General features: G+C 34.2%; 1 protein-coding gene across 1 annotated transcript in view; it reads right to left on the reverse strand.

Annotated features, from left to right (window-relative positions):
* LOC118751565 overlaps window positions 1-16,603 on the reverse strand; it is a gene marked incomplete at its 5' end in the record, with an annotated part of 56,011 nt that overhangs the window by 14,225 nt on the left and 25,183 nt on the right. Inside the window, 1 exon segment of the mRNA XM_036486383.1 lies at window positions 8,733-8,866. Coding sequence (XP_036342276.1) covers window positions 8,733-8,866 — 134 coding nt within the window.

Genomic DNA, 16,603 nt, shown 5'->3' on the forward strand with positions numbered 1-16,603 from the left:
ATGTGCGGTGTTGGCACACGGAGAGAGTATTCGCCTAACAAAACTGAGCACATGGGTTCGAATCTCAGCTGGTGCAAATTTTTATTTTTATTTTTTAAAATTGACTAGTCGCTTTTCATACCCGTTCGGGTATAAAGGTGAACAATTAGTCTCTTCATAGGACATGCTCGAACAAAAGCGATCAGTTCATTCCATAAAGAGATCAAAAGTTGTATTAGTCGCATGCTCCTTTGCGATTGCTCCCGGATTCATCCCGGATTAGCCCCATTTTTTGCAGGGTTTTCTTTCGTACGTGTTTATTGATATATCTGTACTGTAGTGTTTTCGGACGGTACTAGCTCTTACTGCCAATATAGGAGTATTACATATATGTGAATAGCCCCTTAACATGTGCTTGGTTTGTGCACGCACGGCCAGTTAAACAGGCATGTTTGAATCGATTTCCTTCATCATTCACAGCAATTTGATGTGCATTTTTATTGTTATGTGTTGCAAACATTTTAGGAACTAAATAGGTTCTAAAATTTCTGTACATAAGCGCACTTATTTTTAACAGTTTCCAGTTTATGTAATATTAATCAAAACAGCTTTTATTTATTTTATGTATTATGTGATTTCTGCAAGCGTCGAATACAAAGAAGGGCTGTGACTGGGTTTATATAATTTGAAATTGTATTGATGATTACTAATAATAATAGAAAGGCGCTTACATATCGATGGGCGTCTGCAATATCGACACAACTCAAAATTTCATATATTTCAGTAGAGCCAATTAAAGATTTTTTGTTTCGTAATTTAGCAATAATATGTCTTGGAAAGTAATTATTCCGGATTATTTGCAGTCATACTGTACGCTTTAAAATTATGTCTTTTTCTAAACCTGAAATTTTGAATTGTGCCGTTATTGCAGAGGACCATCGACATATGTTAGTGTTTGGCCGAGCTACTCCTCCGATTGTGGCATGCGCCTTGATGTTGTCGCACAAAGGGGAAGGACCTACAGTTTTACACCGACTCTTGCCGGGGGCCGACCACTATTACAAAAAACATTTTCTTTTTTTATGTTGGCCGGAACTGGGCTCGAACCCTGACCCTGCGGAATGGTAGTGCGCATTTCTAACCACTACACCACAGCGATCGCTTAATTAATTTTAATCAATAATCGCGATTAACCATTTATTCGTTAATTTTTAATCATTCATAGACTAACACTTTCACGACAATACTCGCATAAGATAGTCTCAAATTTTCACAAAAGAGAAAAGTAATTTTATTCAAAACTTTGGAATGACGTCTTGACTGAACTTACTAATTCGGAATTTCTACTATTATTTATAGAGTGGGCTATTCATAAAGTCTGGGTAATGAAATAAAAATTTTTCTATTATATGTTCCATAAATATTAGGAGACTTTTATTGTTTAATTTATTTTTTTGCACATAAACTTGTATCTTGAACTTCTTTTTCCAAAAAGTGAGGATGTCAAAATTTTAATAGATATCGGATGTACAGAAATTTTCTAAAAACGTCTCTTAATAGATTAGTTCATGAAAATTATTCCAAAGAAAACTTAAAATTGATAAAAAAACTTAACTAAATTTAACTAATTTATATTAGAAGTTTTAAGTTTATCCCACTGTAATGCCGAATTTCCACTAGGCATTGAAATGACGAAAAATTAACGCCATTTAAAAAAATGCCATGTGGAAATGAGCTTAATGACAATTTTTTTAATGTAATGACACGATTATTTTGTAATGCCCGACTTTGTCATTTGTCATTTTTGCCATTTAATGCCTAGTGGAAATCCAGCATAAGTGTGAAATCAGTTGCTATGTGTTTCCATGATACAAAAAATCACCTCACAATTAAGCATTTTGTAAAATTTCATGCTACCATACGCAGTACCTAAAATTCTTCAAATTTTATTATTAATTTTTCGTTTGTTTAAAAACATTTTATTCTTAGAATCGAAATTTTACCAAGCAAAATGACTTTTGTTTTTTAAATAAATGAGGCTAATGCTCAATAAGTTGATAATTGTTGTTCTCATTTGCATACTTCACACCAACTCCAATATTGAACAGTGAAATATATTTTAATTTTACCCAAATAAACAACGATATAGTTTAATGGTCAAGCACATATGGAGGATTCACAAGAGGTGTTAAGTGTCGTAATGAGTTAAAGTCTTAAAATTTTCAAACGTAAAATAACATCTAATACTCCTTTAGGCGTTTTTAACATAACCAAAATGTTTTAAAACTAGTAGGAAATATATTATTGGCTCTAATTATACCCAACGAATCTTTCAAATCGCTTTTAACCGAATTTTTATAATTGAGCAATTGTCAAAAATCTGCCATTTAATCAAAAAGTTGTTTACTAGGGTGTCTTTGAACTAACGATTGGTACTGAATTAAAGAATGCACACATATAAAAGATTCTAGCCTTTTCAATACTCATTCAGTGTTAAACCTTTTTTGATTTGGCATTGGTTTTTTCAATCTTGCTATGAATATTTTGATGTGTGAATTCATAACTGCCTTGAGTGAATGGAAAATTTAAAAAATATAAACCTCAATCTTAAGCGAGGAATAAGTAATAAAAACTGAATAGAAAAAATTGTTAATTTAAAATTGAAAATGATTTCACACTTACACAGCTCTAGCATGTACTAAGATTTTAGATCTCGTTTTCGATATTTTATTCTTTTGAACCATTGGAAATGAGGCATATTGGCGTATTTATTTTCAGAAACAATTTCAAATAAATAACAGTAATTTTGTTTACTTGTCGGGTATAACTTTTAAAAGGGATATATTTTGGATTCTTGGCTATAAATTTTCTGTCCGCATATGAATGCCTTCTTCCGATATATATCAATATATTGAAAATCGATTTTTAAAGGCTAATCATAAAGAGAGTTGGTGCTCGCATTATTAAAAATCTGTAAGTGTGATCGAGGATTTGGTGGAACAAATGAAATAAATCGCTAGTTTTCTATTTTTTTCATCTGCAAAAATAACTTAAATATATAAACAAACGAATGCAAAAAGGTCTTCGCGATAGTCATGTCTTCGTCGGAGCTGAGTACCGAGATTTAGAGCCAATTTACACGACGACGTTTCACCCTGCGATTTTGGCACGTTCTCTTTTAAAAAAGTCTTCGAAAATCCTCGTGCATTTACACGATGACTTTCTCTTTGCGCCGTTTCTTGCGTGTTTTTGACATTTAGGTGTAAAATCTTCTTTGGTCAACTCTTTCGTCCTCATTTTTAAAGCGAAGCGAATCGCGAACTCAAAGCAATAATACGAAAAAGTGAACTCGATAAAAGCGAAACGCCAAAAAAAACCCTCGATTTCGCTCACCGTGCGTGCTTGCCTACCCCGCTGACTTCGCTACACTTCTTGCCTACAAGCTCGACACGCATAACTTTCCACCCAGGGTTAAAAGTCATCGTGTAAATTGGCTCTTGCTGAAGTATGTGTGCTGAAATTGTAGAGCCCTCGGAAGATGCTTTCAAGGACTATGAAAGTGGACAATAATACTCTCTACCCAGCTTCGACGGTGTTTGGCACACTGTTCCGCATTATTTGCCTTGTATTTTTAAGTTATTTATTTAATTGAAATTCAAGAAGCATCAACATTTTGACAACTAAAAATTCTGCATTATTAGAGTGCAAGAGCCAATCTGAAAACACGGAGCGCTTTTTCTGAAAATCTTTCTTGCATAATACATATCGCTAGCTTAGAGTGCAAAGCTGCTAAGTCCTTTTTTAATTTTGCAGGAGAGAAAAAACTTTTTATGTGTAGCCATTTTCTTCAAGTATTTCGCAAATCTTTGAATACAAGAATTTGCGTGTTTAAAGCAAAGCAAAACTCCATACGAATAAGAAGGATTGGACAACATCCATGCTCCTATAATTGTTAAACTTGACTCGGCTGAGCATCGATCTATGCTGTTCAAATCACTGGCTAAGTTCAGCAAAGAGCACAAAAGGTCTCTTATGCTTCGCGATATTGGGTACAATAGGTTCATTCCTTATCTTTTTGGACTAATCTGAAAAGTGTCAAAATGCCAGAGCGTAAGCAAAATGCGCTCACTAAAAGAGAATAACAGGAAAAGTAAAGGAACGCCAAAAATCAAACCAAAGAATGGCAACAACAAAACTAACGTCAAATAAGAATGGAAATGTATGTACAAAACACATTCACACAAGCACAAGCACAATAAACACTTACTATATCAATTATTTTTAGCCTCCTTCCAATTTCAATTAACTTTTTTTTACTTTTTAGATTGTTCTCACTTTTTGTATATTCTTTAATTTCCGTTAATTTAAATTCAGTTGAGTTTGACACTTTTCAGGATTTTGCCAAAAAAAATTCTTCTGACTAAATTTGACTACTTCGGACTGAAGAGAGTCACTCTCACTGAGTGTTGCTCTCTCATTTTTGCTGTCATTTTCGAGTTAAGGAACGCTTTTTGGACTAAATCTGACTACTTCGGACTTTTTCTGACTATTTCTGGGAGATAAGGAACGCAACTAATATTGATGGAAAATTATTTGTTTACGAATGTTTAACGAAAGGCAACCGCGAATTAATGCACTCTGCAATATTAATGAAAACGCAAAAGAGGTTAGCGGCGGCGTTTTCAATACGATGGAATGTGTATGTCCGAGTTGACCCGACGAGTGTAGCTGTGCGAGTGATCAATATGGAAACATTAGAGCGTACTGTGGCTGCTGCTAAATAATATATCTATATATTAATACGCTAACATAAATTTTGTCTCCGTTCGTTTGGCGATTCTACCGGAGCGATTTCAAAACCAAGAACACCGTTGGAAAGGCATTTTTCCGTAGATGAGCAGAGTTTTTATGGTTTCACAATTGGTTGAAAATTACGGCCTAAACCGTCGTTTAAACATTTCCGATTTGTGTATAGATGTTGCTGCAACATGTTCAATTTGACATGCTTCGCATGTTGTTTCACTTCACATTCGAAATTAAGCTTTGAAATAATGATAAATATGATGATGAAGAAATAAATGATAACGATGAAGTCAAAAAAAAAGAAGGCAAAAGTGAAGATAAAGACGAAAATGGAGACAATGATGGATAAATAAGAATTAGGGTAACTGAAAGGGTAAGAACATGTCTTGAATTTATGAAGTGAAACTTCTTTAGCGGCAGTTGGTTGGTTGGGAGTAAATTGTCAAATTCAAGGGGAATAATGCACATGGAAATAGTTCTCAGCGGTTTAGCGGTTTGAGAATAAAAACAAAAACAAGGATGCCTAGAGGTACAGGCAAAAACGCAGATCAAAGTAAATTTAAACACTTTAAGGTAAAGGTGAAGAGGAATATGCAAAAATAAAGATAAAAATGAAGATCGATATTGTTATCGATATAAAACTCGATATTTTTATCGATATAATAATCGATATTGCTATCGATAAAATAATCGATATTGTTATCGATACAATAATGGATATTGTTATCGGTATAATAATCGATTAAATAATTGATTTTGTTATCGATTTAGTCATTTATATTGTTAACGATATGTACAATAATCGATACTGATGATTGTTATATTTATCGAGAAATTAATCGATTTTACAATCGTTGTATTGTTCTATATGTTTTTGGATATTGTTATCGGTATTTTTATCGACACAGTTATCAACAGGGTTATCGATACAGTAATCGGAACATGGAATGTGACAAATACCAAGGTAAAGTTACCGATTTCAAAACCAAAAACGCCGTTGGAAAGGTCATTTTCTGTAGGTGAGGAGAGTTTTTATAGTTTCGAAATTGGTTGAAAATCGTCGTTTAAAAATTTCCATATTTGTGTATGGTTGTTTTTGCAACCTGTTCAATTTAAGCTGTTTCGCATTTTGTTTTACTTCGTATTTGAAAATAAACTTTGAAATAAAGATAAATATGAAGATGAAGAAACAAGTGAGAACGATGAAGACAAAAAAAGGCAAAAGTGAAGATAAAGACGAAAATTGAGATAAAGGCGAAAATGGAGACAATGAGAAATACATAAGAATTAGGTTAAAAGATAGGAATCGAAATAAAATCAGCCATAAAGGTTACTGAAATTTATCGAATCATCGAAGTTTATAATTATCGAAATTTATCCATGCTTATTAAGTTATCGCAACGTATCGAATTATTCAAACTGATCAATGTTTACTGAGTTGTCGAATTTTATAGACACAGAAACTTACCACTGTCCAACTGTCCAAATTTACGAATAGTTATCAAGCTATAACGTGTGGGATTAACGAAATTTGTCAAGTTAACGAAATGTATCAAGTTATCGATATTTATTGAATTATCATTATTTATAGACTTAACTAAATATATCGAGGTGTCGTAATGCATGGACTTCTTTCAACTTCAGATTTATCGATAATTATTGATCTACTGAAATTGGTTGGTTCAACAAAGCAAAGTTTATGGAATTTTCAAAATATATCCATTTATCGAAATTTCAAGGTTATATAAGCTTATCGATTTATCACTTCTTATCGAATTTAATTGTCTTAACAGAGTGTAGCGAGTTTTCAAAATGTTTAGATAGTTTTCGAAAAATGTGGAGATGTCAAAAGTAAATATTTATAAAGGTGTCCAAAGTTTTTACATTTTTGAGTTATCGAAATTTATCGAGCCATCGAACTTCACAGTTATCGAAATTGGTCGAGTTACCGAATTTTGTTGAGTTATCGAATTTTAGTGTTCTTGAAATTTATCGAACTATCGATATGTATCAAATCATCGAAATTTATCGATAAACTTGAATGTATCGGGTCAATGCCAAGTCCTGCCGAAGTCCTCCAAACACCTTCTCAGATAAAGAAAAAAAAATTGTTACGTTTTAGCAGACGATTTTCCGGATAGTTAATTTGTACCGTATAAGTATGGCTACGTGTTAAGTTAGAAAACTTCTCCAAGGCTTCTAAAACTAGAAAAACTGTCGAATTTCGACAGTAACTGGCACTCTAGTTAAGTATAATTACATTGTATATACATATATATGTATATAATCTTATGCTAGCGATCATGAGTTTGTACTTCTTATTCTCTTCCTTGCGTTCTCTGTGCTACTGCAATTCCTTCTTTTACCTATCATACTTTTATTACTCTTCTATCTCTTGTGTGTTGTATGTGATTAGCCAACGTAAAGCATTGAATGGTTTGTTGTTATATAGTGCCATTACTTCTCAAACTTAAACATCATTTTGGTTTTAGTGATACCAGTGTAAAATTTTTACGATGCTATTTGAGTGATCGTTTTCAGCAAGTTCAATGCAGTAAAAAGATCTCCTCTTTGAGTAGAATACCCGCAGGTGTACCTCAGGGCTCTATTCTCGGGCCTCTATTATTCAGCTTGTTTGTGAATGACATTGTGCATTGCTGTCAAAATACAAAAATGCATCTTTATGCTGACGACACTCAAATATACCTTTCTAAACCGACTCATCTTCTGAGAGACCTGATAAAGTATATTAACGATGATCTCAACCGCATTTACGAATGGACGAAGGAAAACAGGCTGTATTTAAATGCTTCTAAAACGAAGGCACTACCGATTTCTAGTCTCCGCTACAACCTAAGTGACATCACACCTATTGTTTTAAATAACGAAAACATTGAGTATGAAACTGTTGTCAAAAACCTGGGATTTAAACTAAATAGCAGACTTAATTGCTCTGATCATGTAAACTAGACTATAGGAAAAATATATAATGTTCTTAGACCACTTTGGTTCTCAGCTGCATATCTGTCTCAAGATGTAAAATTAAATATTGTTAAAACGTTGATTGTTCCATTAATTACCTATGGGGAAGTGGTTTATGGCAGCATGGATTTTGACTCCCGGAGAAAGCTACAGCTCGCCATAAATTATGCGGCTAGATACGTTTATTTAAAAAGAAACTATGACCATATATCCTCCTTCTCGAGAAATATTCTGGGCTGTGATCTCGCCACATACCTTAGTTTTCGAAATCTTCTGTTTTTGAACAAGTTGGTAAACTCCCGTACTCTGATGTATATATTTACGAAGTTAAAATTTGCCGTATCTACTCGTACCTGCAACCTCATTATCCCTTTACACAAGTCAAGGGTCTCATCCCGCATGTTCTTTGTTAGTGCAGTGGTGCTGTGGAATGCACTACCTAGCTACAAAAATGTTAAAACAGCCTCATTGCTTTAAGTTGGGCCTCCTCGAACATTTTCATATTTCATCTCTCACTATTGATTAATCTAACTAACTCTATAAGTTATATAATGAAAATAACTTAACCTTATCCTTATGGTGCCCTTACTTAAAAATCACCCTTAAAATAATATTAGATTTTAAGATATTCACAAAATAAATATGTATTGATAATAAAAAATGTATGTGCAGGCAAAAGACTTAGTCTTAATTTGTACAACTTATGAATAAATAAATAAAATGAAATGAAAATGATCTATGTTAAAAGATTTCGTGATATAGCCATAGCCACCCTCCGTATCCGCCACTGCCCCGCTGCATCCCCTTTTCGTTAATTCAAAATCAATTTAGGTGAGGATCTAGTTATTATCATACTGGATCGTTTTCGGCGGTAAAAGACTAGTACTGAGCTCAAAATTCGATTGAATAGTTTTTCCCTACAGGGTATTTGTTAATACTTTTTGTTTTAGTGTTTGATTCATACTTACGTTACTAAAGCTCTTGAAAAGACAATACCAGCGCGTTGGAAGGGGAACGGAAACCATTCCGAATCTTCGTGAAAAGCAAAATGATGTCTTACATTCGCCTGATGCTCATAGAGCGAGTGACTTAAACAAGTATACTAGAATATTTAAAATGGAAATAAATATTAAAATGAGTTGTCTTTACAAAATTTTTTGTACATAGATACATATATGTATGTATATTAGACTGCATCACTCCCCATACAAAAAAAAAATCGGTACTGTTTTTCCATTGGAATTATAAAATCTATTATATTTTGAGACTTCCTCCAAAATATTTCGGAAAAATATCAAGATTTAAGCGAGCTGGACCGATTTGAAAATACCTCCAAAAATAGAGTTTTTTATGAATAAAAATAGTTTCTTAAAGATGTTTTTTGAAAAAACCCTTCAAATGACAAAATGGGTTAAGCTTAAAAAATTTACATAAAAATAAAAAAAAATTTTGAACGGAATCGCTATAATGAGATTTTTGATGCTGTTTTTTTAACTTTTTTCAAAGATTGGTATAGGAAAAACTTGAATAACTTGTACCTAAACTCTTCAGATTTAGACTTGTGAGGTATCATTGGAAAGGTATTTTCTCACCCTTTTTATTTCTTTGCTAATAAACTCATTCAATGGATGAAAGAGAAAGGTAGGATGAACGAACATCATTCAAAGTTGAATTAAGATGAGTTCGTATTTGAAAAAAAATAAATAAAAATTGGGACACGAATGACTTTTTTTGCACATAAATAAGAATAGTGGGAAAATACCTTTCTACCGAAATCCCATAAATCTAAATCAGAATAGTTCTGGCCCAGTTATTTAAGTTTTTCGTAAAGCAATCTTTGAAAAAAATTTGAAAACAGCATCAAAAATCTCATTATTACGATTCCGTTGAAAAGATTTTTGAATATTTTTATACAGATTTTTTAAGCCTAATCTGTTTTGTCATCTGAGGGGACTTTTTTCAAAAAGTTCTTTAAGAAACTATTTTTATTAATAAAAAAACTCCATTTTTGGAGGTATTTTCAAATCGGTGCAGCTCGCTTAAATCTTAATATTTTTCCGAAATATTTTGGTGGACTTCTTAAAATATAATAAATTTTGTGAACCCGGCGGAAAAACCGCAACTTTTTTTGGTGATGCAGTCTAATGTATATGTATTCATGCTGTAAATTGGAGCATCATAAATGCTTCCTTAACCCTAAGATGGGCAATTGGACCTAAGTAGGCCTATTTTGAGTTTAAATATTCAAATCTCCCTCGTTTTTTGAGAAATCGTTCTAAAACTCTATGATTTCTTGCTGCACTGCTTTATGCACATAATAACCGAAAATTAATTAGGCACAGCGGGCAGAACAGAAATTTCCTTTTACCGTATCAACATCGAAAGATGCCTAAATTGTATGTTGGGATGCAAGCTCAGATAAAATCGTGTTCTGATGTGTTCCTATATATTATGAATCATAGTAGGCGTTATGGTAGGTATTACTACTGTCATTGTGGGCGTGGTCGCTATATAATAACGGATATTACACATGTGTTCTTACTTAATCAACATGGTAGCACTCTAAAACCAAGAAGCAAGGCGAATTTATACAAGGTGGTGTTAATGGTGAATTTAGATATTCGCCGCGGTACTTCTTAATGTCAAAATGATGTCTTTGTTGTAACATGAAGTCGCCTGACTTACAACAAACACATTATTTTGACATTCAGAAGTACTGCAGCGAAAATCTAAATTCGCCAGTAACACCACCTTGTATAAATTCTCCTTGCCAAGAAGAATATTGGATATCAGCGGCGAAATAGCTGGCAATAACATCTTGTACATTTACACTTTTGGTCAGCCGATTAAGTTAAGTGATATTTTGACCAGTTTTGGCTACTTTTCTTTTGTCTACTTAATTTTTTATAATTTTTTGTAAAAGTGTGGTACATTACAAACCCAGCACCACATAAATCCACATTTAAAACTTCGTACAGAAATTATCAAAATTCAACAAACTTTAACAATTTCACTCAAAAATTTTAAACTTCTTATTCAGAATTTTTATACAAATTTTAGGTATGCAGATTTATAGCACATTGGCTAAGGTGCTAAGATAATTTTGGCTGACGGTGTATGCTCGACAATTTCTTTTAACGGGTGATTTTTTAAGAGCTTGATAACTTTTTTTTTAAAAAAAACGCATAAAATTTATTTGAAACGTTAGATTGGTCCATGACATTTACTTTTTGAAGATAATTTCATTTAAATGTTGACCGCGGCTGCGTCTTAGGTGGTCCATTCGGAAAGTCCAATTTTGGGCAACTTTTTCGAGCATTTCGGCCGGAATAGCCCGAATTTCTTCGGAAATGTTGTCTTCCAAAGCTGGAATAGTTGCTGGCTTATTTCTGTAGACTTTAGACTTGACGTAGCCCCACAAAAAATAGTCTAAAGGCGTCAAATCGCATGATCTTGGTGGCCAACTTACCGGTCCATTTCTTGAGATGAATTGTTCTCCGAAGTTTTCCCTCAAAATGGCCATAGAATCGCGAGCTGTGTGGCATGTAGCGCCATCTTGTTGAAACCACATGTCAACCAAGTTCAGTTCTTCCATTTTTGGCAACAAAAAGTTTGTTAGCATCGAACGATAGCGATCGCCATTCACCGTAACGTTGCGTCCAACAGCATCTTTGAAAAAATACGGTCCAATGATTCCACCAGCGTACAAACCACACCAAACAGTGCATTTTTCGGGATGCATGGGCAGTTCTTGAACGGCTTCTGGTTGCTCTTCACTCCAAATGCGGCAATTTTGCTTATTTACGAAGCCATTCAACCAGAAATGAGCCTCATCGCTGAACAAAATTTGTCGATAAAAAAGCGGATTTTCTGCCAACTTTTCTAGGGCCCATTCACTGAAAATTCGACGTTGTGGCAGATCGTTCGGCTTCAGTTCTTGCACGAGCTGTATTTTATACGGTTTTACACCAAGATCTTTGCGTAAAATCTTCCATGTGGTCGAATAACACAAACCCAATTGCTGCGAACGGCGACGAATCGACATTTCACGGTCTTCAGCAACACTCTCAGAAACAGACGCAATATTCTCTTCTGTACGCACTGTACGCATTCGTGTGGTTGGTTTAATGTCCAATAAAGTAAACTGAGTGCGAAACTTGGTCACAATCGCATTAATTGTTTGCTCACTTGGTCGATTATGTAGACCATAAATCGGACGTAAAGCGCGAAACACATTTCGAACCGAACACTGATTTTGGTAATAAAATTCAATGATTTGCAAGCGTTGCTCGTTAGTAAGTCTATTCATGATGAAATTTCAAAGCATACTGAGCATCTTTCTCTTTGACACCATGTCTGAAATCCCACGTGATCTGTCAAATACTAATGCATGAAAATCCTAACCTCAAAAAAATCACCCGTTATATGGAAGAAAATGCCTATCACTGTCAGCAAAAAAAAATATTATTAACAAGTAAGAAAGTCTAAGTTCGGGCGGAGCCGAACATTAAATACCCGGCGCAAGTATTAAATAAATATATGTTTTTCACCTTTCCGAAAGCTACCGCTACATTATAAGCCGGGGTGTATCAATTTTGAGTAAATTAGCTTCCTTAAATTTCGAAATATTGAAGTTTCAAGCATTTCTGTAGTTTACCGTTATATGAAAAGCGGCCGTAATTTTAGTCCGATTTCAATAATTTTCAACGCTTTGATTTTATGTGGCAAGCACAATAACCATACCGAGTTTGGTACAAATTGGTAGAACGGTTACCGATATACATATATGTGATAATAAGTGGGCGGTGCCACGCCCATTTTTCAAAATTTTACCATAAACGTATTTTTTGGTAAAGAATTGTTGCAAGCGTAAATTTTGAATAAATTAACTTTAATATTTACTGAATTATCGAAGATTTCGTATTTCTCTAAGATATACACATGTAACCATAAGTGGGCGTGGCTACGCCCATTTTCCAAAAATTTATAATTTTCTTATTTTTTGTCTGAAAATTATTGTAGATATCAATTTTGAGTGAATTATCTTTATTAGTTACTAAAATATCGCAGTTTTCGTATTTCTGGAAATCACCGTTATATGGGAAGTGGGCGTGGTTACAGTCCGATATCGCCCACTTTCAATACCAACCTACCTTGGATTAACAGAAACCTACATACCAAATTTCGTTGCGATATCTCAATTTTTGCTCGAGTTATCGTGTACAAGGACAGACGGACAGACGGACAGACGGACGGACAGACAGACATGGCTTAATCGATTTCTCTATTCATTCTGAACATTTATGTATACATTTATCTATATCTATCTCGATATGTAACGTAATGTGCCAGACACTTTTATACAAAATTTATAAACATTAAATAGAACAAGTAATTTTTTAAGCAAAAAAACAAAACCGACTTCAATTCTCATATAAATATATATTCTCATATATATATATATATATATATATATATATATATATATATATATATATATATATATATATATATATATTTCATGATCCAACGATCAGATCTAAACCAGATTAGTATGGGACCACCTCTGGGACACTAACTTTCCGATGCAAAAGAAATATCGAAATCGGTTGACGTGGTCCAAAGTTATGCAGCAACATATATAGAAACAAGTAAGAAAGTCTAGGTTCGGGCGGAGCCGAACATTAAATACCCGGCGCAAGTATTAAATGTATGTTTTTTCACCTTTCCGAAAGCTACCTCTAGATGGTACGACCGGGTGTATCAATTTCGAATAAATTAGCGTCCTTAAATTTCGAGATATGCCAGTTTCAAGCATTTCTGAAATTTACCGTTATATGAAAAGCGGCCGTAATTTTAGTTCGATTTCAATAATTTTCAACGTTTTGCTTTTATGTGGCAAGGATAATAAAAAATACCGAGTTTGGTACAAAGTGGTATAACGGTTACCGATATACATATATGTGATCATAAGTGGGCGGTGCCACGCCCATTTTCCATAATTTAACCATAAACGTTTTTATTGGTAAAGAATTGTTGCAAGCATCAATTTTGAATAAATTAGCATTAATATTTTCTGAATTATCGAAGGTTTTGTATTTCTCTAAATTACCGTTATATGGGATGTGGGCGTGGTTATTGTCCTATTTTTAAAATTTTCGGCCATTTAGTATGCTGTATCAGGGCCAAAAACTGTGCCAAGTTTGGAAGAAATTGGTGCAGCGGTTAGCAAGATATGCACATGTAACCATAAGTGGGCGTGGCTACGCCCATTTTCTAAAAATTTATAATATTCTTATTTTTCGTCTGAAATTTATTGTAAATATCAATTTTGAGTGTATTACCTTCAGGAGTTACTAAAATATCGCAGTTTCCGTATTTCTGAAAATTACCGTTATATGGGATGTGGGCGTGGTTATTGTCCGATTTTTAAATTTTTCGGCCATTTAGTATTCTAAATCAAGGTCAACAACTGTGCCAAGTTTGGAAGAAATTGGTGCAGCGTTTACCAAGATATACACATGTTACCATAGTGGGCGTGGCTACGCCCATTTTCCAAAAATTTATAATATTCTTCTTTTTCGTCTGAAAGCTATTGTAAATATCAATTTTGAGTGAATTATCTTCAGTAGTTACTAAAATATCGCAGTTTTCGTATTTCTGGAAATTACCGTAATATGGGAAGTGGGCGTGGTTACTGTCCGATTTCGCCCATTTTCAATACTACCTTGGATCAACGGAAACCTACATACCAAGTTTCGTTGAGATATCTCAATTTTTGCTCGAGTTATCGTGTGCACGGACGGACGGACAGACGGACGGACAGACAGACATGGCTTAATCGACTTCTCTATTCATTCTGAGCATTTATGTATACATTTGTCTATATCTATCTCGATTCGTTTTGCTGTTACAAACAACCGTTATGTGAACAAAATTAATATACCCTTGTGCACAAGTGCGCTCGGGTATAAAAAAATATATATATTCCGATGAACTCATAACCTCCTCCTTTTTTTGGAAGTCGGTTAAAAATGGCCAAAACTGGTCAAAACGTTACTTAATTTAATCAGCTGACCACAAGTGCATAATGAAAGTTATACACACCAACACTTTACAACAGAGATGGGCATTTTTTGATTTTCCAAACTTAATCCGGCTTAACTGCAGTTAATTCCCGAGTTGATCCGGACCAACACTGTCGTCTATTTGTGCTTTAACTGGGTTTAAAAATGCTGCTTGCTGCGACGTCGATACATGTATACTCAGTGTTCGGACTATACCACTTTTGTGGTAGATCAACCTCTTTTTTCGCTAAATTGCGTTTCTACCACATCTACCACCGTAAAAGTGTAAACAGAATCAAATCGCTGTGCGAATTTGGTCGGTCGGAGCGATGCCGCTGGGTGATGTTCGCCGCAACATTTCGCCCAGTAAATCAGAACAGAAACGAAACTCGTATCAATTGAATGACAAACAAAAAATATAATAAGTAATTTTTAAGCATAAAACAAAACCGACTTCAATTCTATATATATATATATCCAATGATCGGATCTAAAACAGATTAGTATGGGACCACCTCTGAGACACTACCTTTCCGAAAAATAATTATCGAAATCGCTTGACGTGGTCCAAAGTTATGCGGTGACATACATAAAAAAAAGTAAAAATATTCCGACGAACTGATAACCTCCTACTTTTTTGGGAGTCGGTTAAAAATACAAAAGCGAAAAGATGAATCACCAAATTTTGCCATGCTGATTCTTGCTGAAAATTATCTGATAGAAAAATTAGGAAACAAAGCTACTTTTCCACTGAGAGCGGATTTTATGACCGGCGGCAGTGGCAAAATTAAAAATAAATCTATTCTTGCCGAATTTCGTCAGACGAACTTCGTCGTCGCTTTGGTTGTGGGCAATCTCATGTACTGCAGTGTGTTTTAATTTTGGCAGCGAACTTTCTTCCGACGAATTTCTCTGAGCGATTTGATTCTGTTTATACTTTAAGCCTTTTACAATTTTGCTCATTTTATAATGTGGATGATTTTATCATCCTTAATTTTCTGTTGATTTTGTGTAATATCGTGAATTAGACAATTGGCTCGAATTTTTGCATTCCATTTTGTAATTGATTCCTGTTTCTCTTCAACCTTGCCAAATTTGCTAGGTGCTAGGATCAGTGAATTGATGTAATTCAGCTGCGAAATCAATAGCTTTAGACGGGAGTGCACAAGATGGACCAATTTATGAATACGGGGCATTCCAACGTGACGGGTACGATATTTTAACTCGTTTAATGTACATAAGTCATTTCTCTTTGACCATTTATTGGAAAAGTCTCGAAATCTCAACACTTGAAACCAGATATCAGATTATTACGAAACTAATGGAGTATAAAACTTAATTACATACCTTACACAGAAAAATGACATTTTCCAAAGTGGCGGGTGAGACAACACCTCTCTGAGTTGATGGATTCGTTTCCCAATTTTAGACAAACTATAAATATTTCGTTCAAAGTGCCTTTCTCGTATGTATAAAGTTCTAAACACATTGAAATCGACGAGCTACGGGCCACAGCTTCTAATTTGTTATCCTCATTATCTTAACGCTTTGCCGATGAATTTGTATAAGTTTGACATAAAAGAAGAGGAACAACCTTATCTGTCGATGGACAAATAGAAATAGATCTAATCTGGCCACAACCACAGTCGTCGCGTAGCACAATGGGACTACTGCGGCTAAGAGTAGAAAAACGGGCTAGCGAATTCTGAAAAAGTAATTACGCACATAATAATAATAGATTGGCGCTTACACATATGTTAGTGTTTGGCCGA

The sequence above is a fragment of the Rhagoletis pomonella genome, unplaced genomic scaffold (genome assembly GCF_013731165.1).
Source record: "Rhagoletis pomonella isolate Grant_MI unplaced genomic scaffold, Rhpom_1.0 Rhpom_scaffold_00806, whole genome shotgun sequence".
Classification (NCBI taxonomy): Eukaryota; Metazoa; Arthropoda; class Insecta; order Diptera; family Tephritidae; genus Rhagoletis; species Rhagoletis pomonella.